This window comes from Rhinolophus sinicus, linkage group LG01, assembly GCF_036562045.2.
Source record: "Rhinolophus sinicus isolate RSC01 linkage group LG01, ASM3656204v1, whole genome shotgun sequence".
NCBI classification, from domain to species: domain Eukaryota; kingdom Metazoa; phylum Chordata; class Mammalia; order Chiroptera; family Rhinolophidae; genus Rhinolophus; species Rhinolophus sinicus.
Window position 1 is genome coordinate 9,922,673 of NC_133751.1, and position 11,378 is coordinate 9,934,050.

General features: G+C 47.8%; 1 protein-coding gene across 1 annotated transcript in view; it reads right to left on the reverse strand.

The window, feature by feature from the left end:
- IFNGR2 (interferon gamma receptor 2) overlaps positions 1-9,162 on the reverse strand; it is a 24,920-nt gene extending 15,758 nt beyond the window's left edge. Inside the window, exons 1-2 of the mRNA XM_019730214.2 lie at positions 8,377-9,162; positions 1,516-1,648 (exon numbers count right to left, since the gene is read on the reverse strand). Of these exons, the coding sequence (XP_019585773.2) occupies positions 1,516-1,648; positions 8,377-8,452 (209 nt within the window). The 5' untranslated portion in view covers positions 8,453-9,162. The remainder of the gene's footprint in view (positions 1-1,515; positions 1,649-8,376) is intronic.
- Positions 9,163-11,378: the final 2,216 nt, after the last annotated feature.

An 11,378-nucleotide genomic window follows, 5' to 3' on the forward strand; every position in this document is an offset into this window, starting at 1 on the left:
TATCCACAAAATACTTTCTGAAAAGAAAACAACGTGAAACACGTCTGTGGTGTGAAACTGTCAAAAGTTTTGAAAAAGTATTTCTAATATTTATAGGCACTGTCACCCCGCAAATGTTACTTCCCTATTCAAGGTTAAGGAGTGCCAGTCAGTAAATCGTCTGTGACTTCCTCTTACTGAAATCTTGTTTAGCTGTAGGATATTGTGTATGAAATGCCGAGTAGGGCCAGCTTCAGGCCTGTGACCTGCGCAGTGTCACAAAGCCCTGCTCTGGGAGGGCACTGGTTTGGTGCTCTGTTGATGCCATCTTGAAATTCTTAATGATTTGTGAACAAGGGGCCCCACAGTTTCATTTTCCACTGGGTCCTGCTGGTCCCAGTGGACTGACCAATTTATTAGAGATGATCGTGTCTGTAACTTATAATTACTTGAGGAACAGATAAATATGATTCAGAGATAACCCCCAAGTCTCAGTTTAGAATCTATTGCTATTTAGCACATATTGTTACAATGGACATTTAAAGAAGAAAAACAAATCATCTGGAACACACTCCTCTGACAAATTAACTGCCTAAAAGTTTTCTTGACCAAAGACAGTCTAGATTTTACATAGTTGCAAACACTACCGGCTGACACACAATGATCTTTTTTAGTGATTGCCTAATATACAACTATAAGTTCACATGACACAGTTTGCCACTTTTCTGTTGATGGACCTGAATACACATTTTAATGTACACCTTCACGAATATAAGGTTTTTTTTCTGATGGTGGGGGGTTGTATTATCTGCTTAGTATAAAAATAACATTGACGTGTCCATGACTAAATGTGTAGAACTACTTTCTAAGAGGGCTGTGCTAATTGACCCTCATCCAGCATTGTATCTACCAGCCACATTCTCATAAGCACTGAGCATTACCATTTCTTTCAATTTTGTTTTAGTAACATAAAGTGACTTAGCCAATTAGTCTTCAATTAGCCTTAGTCTTCAATTAATACATTTAACAAAGTAAACAAATAACACTTCAGGACTTGGGTTTTGTCTTTCTACTTCCTACATGTGTTACATAAAAGCTTGAAAAAGAGGTGAGATATAGAATGAGGAACCAGAATAATATGCAAAATAGAAAACCCGGTTAAAACCTGAGAACTGATAGTAATTAAATGAATAAATTCCTTGTGAGGCCAAATGTGGCCAATCAGGTGAAAGAAGCCAGATTTTTAAACCTGAAGATGAAGACTCCAGGTGCCTCCAGCCCTTCCAAGACAGAAAGCCCTTCCTATCCTGAAACCATTGAGAGAATGAACTTCCCCCAAACTAAGAAGCCATATGGTTTGCAAATGAGTAGGGGGTTGTGAAATCTGTCCTCAGAGATTTTAAAAATGGGGGAGAACTATCTGCTTCCCATGGGTTTGCTTACAATCCTGCTGAGAGGCAGGAAGAGCAGCTGGCCTAGGGTTCCACAGCTCCCCCACCGCTCCCGTAAGGACGCCAACACAAACATCAGGCTTACTATTTGTACTGCACCCGGTAGACCACTGGCCTTGTGTCATTGTCCAGGGACACTGGCTCCCAACTCAGAACCTGCTTGGTTTTGTGCAGGTGAATCTTCGGGTTTTGAGGGGCAGGCAGCTGGGAAAGAGAGTCTTGAAAAGGACAAAGAACAAAAGAAGGTGGAAGAGGTGGGAGAGAAAGGGAGGGTCAAAAGGAGAAAAATCAATTACAAACATATTTAAATACACAGTGCCAAACCATTTATACAATTCAGTTTTTGTTCAAGTGCAGAAATGGCATGATCTCCCTGGCTCTCACCCCACCTTTGACTAAAGATGGAGCCATCAGCACAGTCCGTGGGAAAAAAGAGGGGCTCGGGGCTGCCTTTCCATTGTCGGTTCCAGGTCCTGGGTGCCGGAGTCTGGCCAGACTACAATGCCTGTCCCACTTTTAGTGAGTGTACGTGACTGGGCAGGTAACAGGCAGACCCCAGTTTCTTCTTCAGGAACAAGGGTAAATAATAATACATTCCACAGGCTACAGTGAAGATTAAATTGGTGGCCATGTGACATGCATTAGCCCCAGACTCAATATGAAGGGAGTTATGTGGTAAACCTACACACACACACACCACCCCAGGTATGCAAAACCCACACACATAAGTGGGGGTGAGAGCTGTCTTCTGGGCTTCCCAGTTAAAAGGCAGATTCCCAGGTCCCACCCCAGACCAGGAAATCTGCATTATCAACAAGCTTCCCAGCTGATTCTCATGCACATAGAAGTCTGATGACACAATCTCTAGGCAGATACTTTACAGGACTGGGCCAGAGACTACAAGCTCAAGAGCCCACTCTCCAGTAAGAAAATACTAATGATGAGTTTCTCTGAGATTGAAAGATTAATGAGAAACGCCCAGAAGGTGGGAAGCAAGGTTGGGGAACCATGTTGTTCCGGAATTCAAAGCAGGAAATTCAAACCACACATTTTCAGTAAGTGCATCAATGTAGAACAGGACTGGAGCCCACAGCCTGGCCTGCCAGCTCTCCTGACAGGCATTACCAAGCGTCTGTGGCCACTGCTTCCTGACGGAATGCCCCTCATCTCCACAGCGCCAAGCTTGGGCACACCTTCATTCCCGATCTTTACTGAACGGGCTAACCACCACTTCTCTCAGTTCATACCAGGCCGCACGAAGGCCAGGGCCAAAGGCAGACAGACAGAGTGTGGGGGGAGGCTGCTCTCCTGGGCGGGCACGTCCTGCTCACCGTGGCTGCTATGGCCCAGAGGACCCCCAAACTGAGCTGAGCACTGACGTCCTGCTTCCAGGAGGGCTGTGCAGCGCCCCAGTGGTGAGCACTTGGTTAGAACTAGGCACCCATCAAAGAACCTCAGAACTCCTTTTACTGCCTGTATTAGTTTCCTATTGATGCTGAAATAAATTACCATAAATTCAGTGTCTTAACCCAGATTTATGCTCTTACAGTTCTGGAGGTCAGAGGCTTGAAACAGGTCTCACTGGGCTAATGTCAAGGTGTCAGCAGGACTGCGTTCCTTCTGGAAGCTCTAGAGGAGAAATGGTAGCTTGCTTTTTCCAGCTTCCGGAAGCTGCTCACATTCTTTGGCTCGTGGCCCCTTCCCCCAGCAGTGCTGGGCTGAGTCCTTCTTGTGCTGCCGTCTCTCTGGTTCTGACTCTTCTGCCTCCCTCTTCCATCTTTCAAGGCCCCTGTGGTTATACTGGGTCCACGGAGCCCAACAATCCAGGGTCACTGCCCCATCACAGGATCCTTAATTAAGTCACATCTGCAAAGTCCCATTTGCCATGTAAGGTAATAGTCACAGGTTCTGGGGCTTAGCATGTGGACATCTTTGGGGATTCTGCCTGCCACAGTGCCCCTTCAGCATCTCTCCATCTCCGGGGAGGAGTCAGCAGTAATTTCCTCTCCCTCCATCCTTCCTGGCCCCCCCCCATCTCCCCAATCTGGACATTCAGCTAAGAAAGGAATCACCAAGGTACCCAGTGATGAAGGAAGGGCTTCCAGCCCCACCAACATGTGGACCAAAAGGGCAGCCTTGTCACAGAGGAGCCTTCCACTTTCTTCAACTTTCATTCTTATTGAGGCGTGGGCGAGAGGAGCCACAGTTTTGATCTTGGAATCCCCTGTCTCACCACATTCAGAGAAGAAAACAAGTCTTCGAACTGTGGATTTCCAGTGAAGTACCAAAGCTTGCCCACTCATAACAATTGCCTTGTCACACGCAGAAGGCCCATCCTTGAGGGGCCTCACTCCCTTTATTCCGGCCCAATGGTCTCCTAGTTTCTGGGAAATGCTGGAAATATTCCCACCTCATACCTCCCTTGCTGCTCCCTTTCTCTGGAACCTTCTTTCCCGCTAGTCCATGGCTCTCTACCCTTCAGGTCTCCGCTCAGGTGCCACTTTACCAGCTGTTTCCTGCGTACAATGCCTAGGGCACAGGGCTCCCCATTCCTGCTTTCCCACCACCTTTCTTTACACCACAGTGGTTAGAAGCATGGATTCCAGAACTAGACTACCTGGGTCCAAAGCCACACACTCCCTGGGGGAGGTTGGGCAAGTTGTTTAATCTCTTTGTGCATCTGTTGTCTCGTCTGTAAAATGGGGATGGCAGTACAGACTTCAAAAGGCGGTGACAGGGAATGAAGACTTCCTCTTACGTGCAGTGCTGAGGACAGTGTGAGCACCGCATGAGCGTGGCCTCCGGTCACCGCTAGCAGCTTATCCAGTCTCCCCCAGACACTGACACAGTGAGCTCTAGGAAGGCTGGTGGTGGTAGATTTGGGGGCTGTTTTATCCCCAGTGTCTGGAAGAGCAGCCACTCAATCTCCTTCAGAGATTATGTAGCAGTTTCTTGTGTCCTCAACTTTCATTGGGCCACACACAAAGCTCAGGCTCTTTGCCCTTCCTTACTTTATGCTTAAGTCCTCCCTTTTCTCTGGTCTTGGAGGCTGGGGCAGGGAGTGGGTGGATAACTCTGGACCACGGACTTATCTGGATGGCTCTAACATCAGTACGTTTAGGGGCAAAGCTCTTGCTGTCAATGGTGTTCACGAAGGCTCAGTGGGAAGAGAACAGAATTTATGGACAAAGGAATCCTGATCCTGCCAACTCTAGCCCCGGGATCCTGCCAAGACTCTACCTGAGCCTGTTTCCTCATGAAGAGTGAAACGATAACCATCTCTCCCAGGACGGGGCAAATGCAAGACCACAAACGAAAGGCAAAGGAGACACTGCTGCCTCAGTGTAATTTTTATGACGTGATGATTGCAGGGTGTCCCGATGAATGGCTGGCCCAACCAGTTACCCAGACACTCCCTTTAGTGACCCCCAACAGGACGCCCAGCCCTGAGCTGAGCACTGTGTTCAATGGTCTGACCCTGTTGAAGGCAGAATAGTGGTCCCCCCCAAGATGTCTGTGTCCTGCGAATATATTAGGTTCCATGGCAATGTTGAATTAAGGTTGCAGTGAAATTTAGGTTCCTAATCAGAAGATGCTAAAAATAGGGAGATTATCCTGGAATATCTGGGTGGACCCAATGGCATTACAAAGGTGTTTCTCTAGAAGCTGGAAAAGGCAAGGAAATGATTCTCCCTGCTAGCACCTCCAGATAGGAATGCATCAATGCATCCCTACCAACAGCTTGATTTTAGCCCAGTGAAACCTGCATCAAGACTTCTGACCTCCAGGTAACAAAAGTGTGTGGGGACAGGAAGTATGTTTAAGGTATCAAGTTGGTGGTCTTTTGTTACAGCAACAACAGGAAATGAATACAGTCCCCGCAAACGGATGCCAGGCTTTAATGACACCCCAGCTCCTACGAGATGAAAGTTCACAGTCCTCTAACTAGGCTGTACAAAACCCCACTCTTCCTTCTTTCTCCGTGGTCTGGCGGCAATGATTCATAAATTGTTAATGGTAAGAAGAGAGAATCTAGGAGTCAAGTGTGTCCTCTGCACCTCACCACCTCAGCTCCTTCTATTCTGCCTTCCTGTCCCAACCTGCCGTCTAATCCACCCTGGATCCAGGCAGATCCAGGCGTTTGAGATGTTATCCATATTTAAGAATAGGCTACCCTGGGTCTTAGCATCATAGCTGATTAACACATCATCACCTACAGATAATAAAGTACAGTTATTAAAATTAATCATTTAATCTTGACAATGGAAGACCCTTCAGGAACTTTCCATAGATGGGTCATTATGATGAATATCAATGAGCCCACCTCCAGCACCCTGCAGGTGAGAAAAAAAAAAAAAAAAAAAAAAAAAATTCCCTGAATCCTCAGCCATAACTAGGAAGTTGTTCTTATCAGTAAATACTGTACATGAGCTTATTCACCCAGATCGTCTCTTCCAAAAGAGCATGGTTTTGTTTCTTTTGGAGGAAAATGAGGCTGTTACCTACTCAAAAGAACTGCTGAGAAAATTAAGAAAGATAATGTACATAAAGCACTTAGCACCTTGGCTGACGTAGGAGAGTAGCCCAATAAATAGCAACTATGACTGTCATTTACAGAGTTTGCCCAACCAAAACCTTCCAGCTACTGAGTAGTTTCAACAACTGGGACTATGACAAACAGGAGTTACTTGTGTGTATTCATTTGCAATTGGAGATTTACTGTCTTTCTCAGTGGTCTCTAAGCACATTAGAAGCTTTGGATGCTCAAGTCAACAAATCATGGTAATAAAATTCTGTGGCACAAGTACAGATCCAATCCACTGGAAAATTAAGTAACATCTACAACAATTACCAATAGAAGCCTTAATACTTCAACACTCAGGTGATTAAATTACTAAAGAGTCACTTGACTTGCTGCACTAAAGTGCTGTTGATTAGTTTTCTATCCAAAGCAAATGGCCGCCACTTAAAGCACCACTACAGACCGGTTCAAGACCAATATTTTCCATGTTATCCCTATAATAACTCTAACGGGTAGACATTGTAAGTCTCCCTTTTTAAAATTTGCTTCCAATACCTTTTTTTTCTCTCTCACCATAAAATCAATTTCATGATTACTGAAGGGCTTGTAAATTATGGAAACGTGTGGAAATTTTTTCTATTACCCATTTACTATATACTCACGGTAATTATTTTCACTTTATGTTTTCACTAACAAAGAGTTTCTTTTTAAAAAAATATCAATTTTTAAATCATTTATTACGAAAAATTTCCAATAGTCACAAAAATAAAGGTTACTATAACATGAGGCTTCGTTTCAAAGGGTCTATGGTGAAGAGCCAGTTTATTTCCAATCATCACACAGACCCAGACTTTTGCAGAATCCAATAAAAGGCAATTACTAGAGAGATGGACATGGCCTTGGGTGTCGGCAAATGTCAAACTGCAGTTTTCTAAATATTCTCTCAACCTCTGGGCTGGTGCAGAGGAATCACAAACAGTTCACAGACCACCACTAGTCAGGTATGGCACTGGTATAAATTACCACCAATGCCCATCACCCAGCTTGGGTTAATTACCAACATTTTGCCAATCCCCAAATCTCCCCTGAAGGAGGCCCAGGGAGGGTGCAGACCTAGGTTGCACAACACTTGAAGGTGGGAAGGGGTGGGGTCAGGATTAAACACATCTGGCCAACTTCCAGAGGAAAACCACTGAACCAGGCACAGCATCCACATAAGCACAGCTCCTCTTACCAAGGAGCTTTGGCATTTAAGGGCCTCTGCAAGATATGCTGGTAGAAGAAACAAACTCCACAACACCTTGAGACTTCAGGTGGGAGGAAACTTCTAAAGTGCTACCCAACCTATGATATCAGTCTCTCCAAGGGAAAGAACCCAGGAAAACGCACACACATACACGGAGAGAATGTTCTCCCACCTACACCTCTATCACGGAGCTCTTTTTCCCCCTTTCTTTCTTTCTTCTTTTTTAAATTTATATTTGGCTTGTAAGTATGGTCAGGTAGTGTCAGAGGTAAGGAGGCAGAGCCCAGGTAAAGGGCTGTTTGGATGGGAGCAGAGCTGGGGATTAAGTCTGGTTCAGTGGCACCCTCCCCATCCCGACACAACTCGAGGTCCAGATATTTGTGGGTCTTGTCCTGAGGGCTGCCTCCATCTATCTGATCCTAGGATACTGACAATTTGGATTTCACACCCACTATCAAACATATCCGGAACACAGTAGGGCCAAGTCGTCGTCACTACTCCAAGACATACGTCCCTGCCCCTGGCTGACCGCTTTGGCACGAAGCGGCAAGGAAGGCAGACCTGGGTTCCGCTTCTAGCTCGGGCCACTGGCGAGGCCACGCCAAGCAGGACGTTCAGTCGCCAGGATGAAGAATGTGTGGCCAGCAGCGTCTGCCCTCTCCCGAGCCCTGGACTCGGTTCTTCCTTTGTTCATTTTGAGAAGTTCGGGGACCGCAGCGCACGTAGGGTGCAGCGGCGCGGAGTGGGGAACAGGAGGGGTAGCAGCGTGTCCAGATTCATGCAGGGGCCGTGGGAGTGTCCTCCTTCCCTAGAAGGGTGTCCTAAGGGCCAGGACACCGCGACGGGCGACGGCCGTCCCGAGCCCTCCGGGTCCGCCGGCTCCGTGCCAGGAGGCCGCCCGGAACTCCCCGCCGTCCACTGCTTCGGGCTCCCTGCTGGCCCCCTCCACTGCGGGCTCCCCGCGGAGCCCCCTGTACGGGCCCTCAGGACTCCACCCGATTGGGGCTCCCTTGCATATTCTCAACCGTTTGGAGCTCCCTGTGGCTCGGCCACCAGCTCCGGGCTCCTCGCGGAAACCCCACCCGATCGGGGCTCGCCGAGAACCCCACCCATTCGCGGCGCCCTGCGGACTCCCACCCGCTGTGGTGACGCCTCGGTGGGCCCTAGGCCCCGCTTACCTGCCGGGGGCGCCGCGACGCCGCGGCCGCCGAGCAGCAGTAGCAGCGACAGCAACAGGAGTGGCGGCGGCCGCATGGCCGGGGGCCTCTCGGCGCCGCAGGCTCGGCGGGGCTCCGGCCGCGCCCCGGCCCAGGCGCGGGGTCCGCGGAGGCGCTCACGTTGCCGCTGCGGCGGCCATGGCGTGCGCAGGGCCCGCCTCTTCCCGAGCGGCGGGGGCAGGGAGTCCCGCTCCGCTGCGGCGCCCGGCACCCTTCACCCGTCCCGGCGCCCCGCCCGGCGGCTCCCTGCCCACCGCCGGGGACTTTCCCCGGCGCTTCCAGCCACCTCCCCTGGCAACGCTCCTGGGAACCGCGTCCCGAACTTCCTCGATCCGCAGCGCCCCGCGCGGTCCAGGCCGGGCCTCTGCGGAGGCCGAGCCGGGCCCCACCGAGGCGGATCTGGGCCTGGCACAGAGGAGGGGCGGAGATGGAACCCCTCCAGATGCCCACCTTCGGGGAGCTTGCGGCGCTTCGGAAGAGACCGCGCAACACCCAAGGCCCAGCGTGGGCCTCGCGCCCAGCTTGGAGCCCCCTAGCCCCACGCCCTCCTTTCCCGCTGCTCCCTGATACTTGGAGGTCGCACAATTCGAAGATTACTCTCTTTAGTTTAAACTTTTGCTTTCTTAATAGCTTCTAAAGTACAGGTGAAGCTTTTAACCCGTTTTTGAAAACAGATTTTAAGGGTCGAGTTAGAAGGGGCCTGGATAAAGGAAGGAGTGGGGCTTTGGGAGATAATGTTGCCAGACAATGCGGAGGGAAAAGACAAACGTCCCACATTTCTCAATGGCCTGTGGGTTTGGCTCTGGGACAGGCCGTGAGCTGTAGGAGGAAGTAACCTCAGAAACTGGGTTTGTGGGGGGCGGGGAAGCCCACTTTCTGAGCCTGAGCCTGAGCCTGCGCTGTTGCTACTTTGATGCCATCTGGAAGGATTTGAGTCTTCTCTGTGCTCCCAAGGTGGGCCCAGCACGGAAGGACGGGGGCAGAAAGGGAATAAATGGGGGAAGACCACGAATGAAAGAACAGGGTCATCAGGGCACAGTCGGGAGCCTGCTGGGCTAGCTGACAGCAGCGTATTTGGCAACATACAGCTTTACTCTTGGACTTGCATTTTATTTCCTTTTTGTGGAACTCTTTTGAAATTGGCCACCTTTGTGAAAATGTGTGATGAAATATCTAGCTGTTATTTGAATGATGCTTTGAGTGAGTTTTTCAAGGATACAGAGACATGTTTATGTGTTTAAAAAGCAGGATATAATTCAGAATCCTTGCAAAAATGATGCATGGAAAATGACTGGAGTAAATACTAACATGGACTAGGTAGTAGTGGGATAGTGAATGGTAACACTTTTCCTTTTTTATACTTTTTCCCCCAATGGACATATTTTACTTTTATAATCAGGATGCAAATATACCTTGTTGAAGAAAAGGACAAACCTACATCTGTCTGAACCCAGACCACAGAGGCCTTGTGAGGTCTCTTGACGTCAAGTTTTCAGGGGCAGTGACAATGCCACCTGTGGTCTTTGAGGGGGATGGCAACACCCCAGGGGGCTGCTTGTTTCTCCCAGGATGGAGAAGCTTCCAAAGCTCTTCTCTGCTAGAACTTAGCTTCAGTTTTCCTTGTAGAAGTCCTAAAAGGAGCATGCCCGTCTTGCTACTTGGATGGGCATCCTGCTGTCACCTCAAGCACACACTATCCCCAAAGCAAGCAACTGTCCCAACTCCAAAGCAGCTCGCCATGAAAAGGCCAATTCTTGGTGGTGGTTGGCATTTCCATTTTCCTGCTCCTCCTGCCTGGAAGACATTTGAAGTCGCCTATGGACGACTCTGACTTCCACCAAGATCCCAGATCTGACAAATAAAGGAAACCAATGTTGTTGGTATTTCTTGAGAAAGGTGTTTAGCATCCACTGCCCTGTCTTTGGATGCGTCCCCCACATAGCATCATGCAATACTTCGATTATTGTATATAACCTTTAAGTGGGTCCCCTTCTGCAGTTTCTGCCTTTTGGAGGCGGAATTACTGTGAAATTACTGAAACCTTAAACCTTAGGGGCCCTCACTTGCACAACTTCTTCCCCGACCATAGAAGGCACTGCCAGCCCTGTGTTCACATGGTCATATGCTTTTGTGAAATCTGCAGAGTAAGAGGTTTTTAACCACAGTTGTTAGGACCTCTGTCTCTTTCCTCTTTGACTTCTCTAACATACTTCTGTAGCGCTGTTGGCGTGGCTGTGGCATTTTTGAGAAATGTCTTGACATTATGTATCAACAAGTTGTGAAGTTAAAAGAAACTTTCCTAAACTATCAAGAATAAACATTTTGATAAATCATTCTAGAGGAAAGACTGAATTAACGATTGTTTATTGTTAATCTATTGTTTCTATAGAACATATTACAAATATGTTGTCAGATGCAGAAGCAAAGATTACAGTAAAAAATGTAGGTAAAAGTATTAGAGAGGTATGTACAAATATTTTTCTAGATTTTGCAATGTTAGTGGTATTTGGCGGCTTTTAAAAATGTGTAATTTGTGATTTATTTTCTCATTCTAAATAGACACTTTGGTATTTAATTTTACATTCTTAGTTTTTTTGGGTTTTTTTGTTTTTTGTTTTTTTCAGAAAGGGCTCCCACCTAGGATCTAAACTTCAGCCTTACAAAACCTTAATTGTCCCATCCCTTTCCATTAATTTGCTGCCTTCCACCCAGTTGATTGTCCCTAAATATTGTTCTCATGCTAATAATCTAGAGGTGCTTCCCCTCAACACCCTCAGGGGCATGGATGAGAGATGTCAGAGAGAAACCAACATTGGCTGATGGCCAGGAAAGGAAGGCTTCTACATGTGTTCTATCACTTAGTCCCGACTCCCATTTCACAGATAAGGAGACCCAAGCTCAGAGAATTAAGTCACTTGCCCTGTGATGAATTTGTACTTGTCTATTTATTTATTTATTTATTT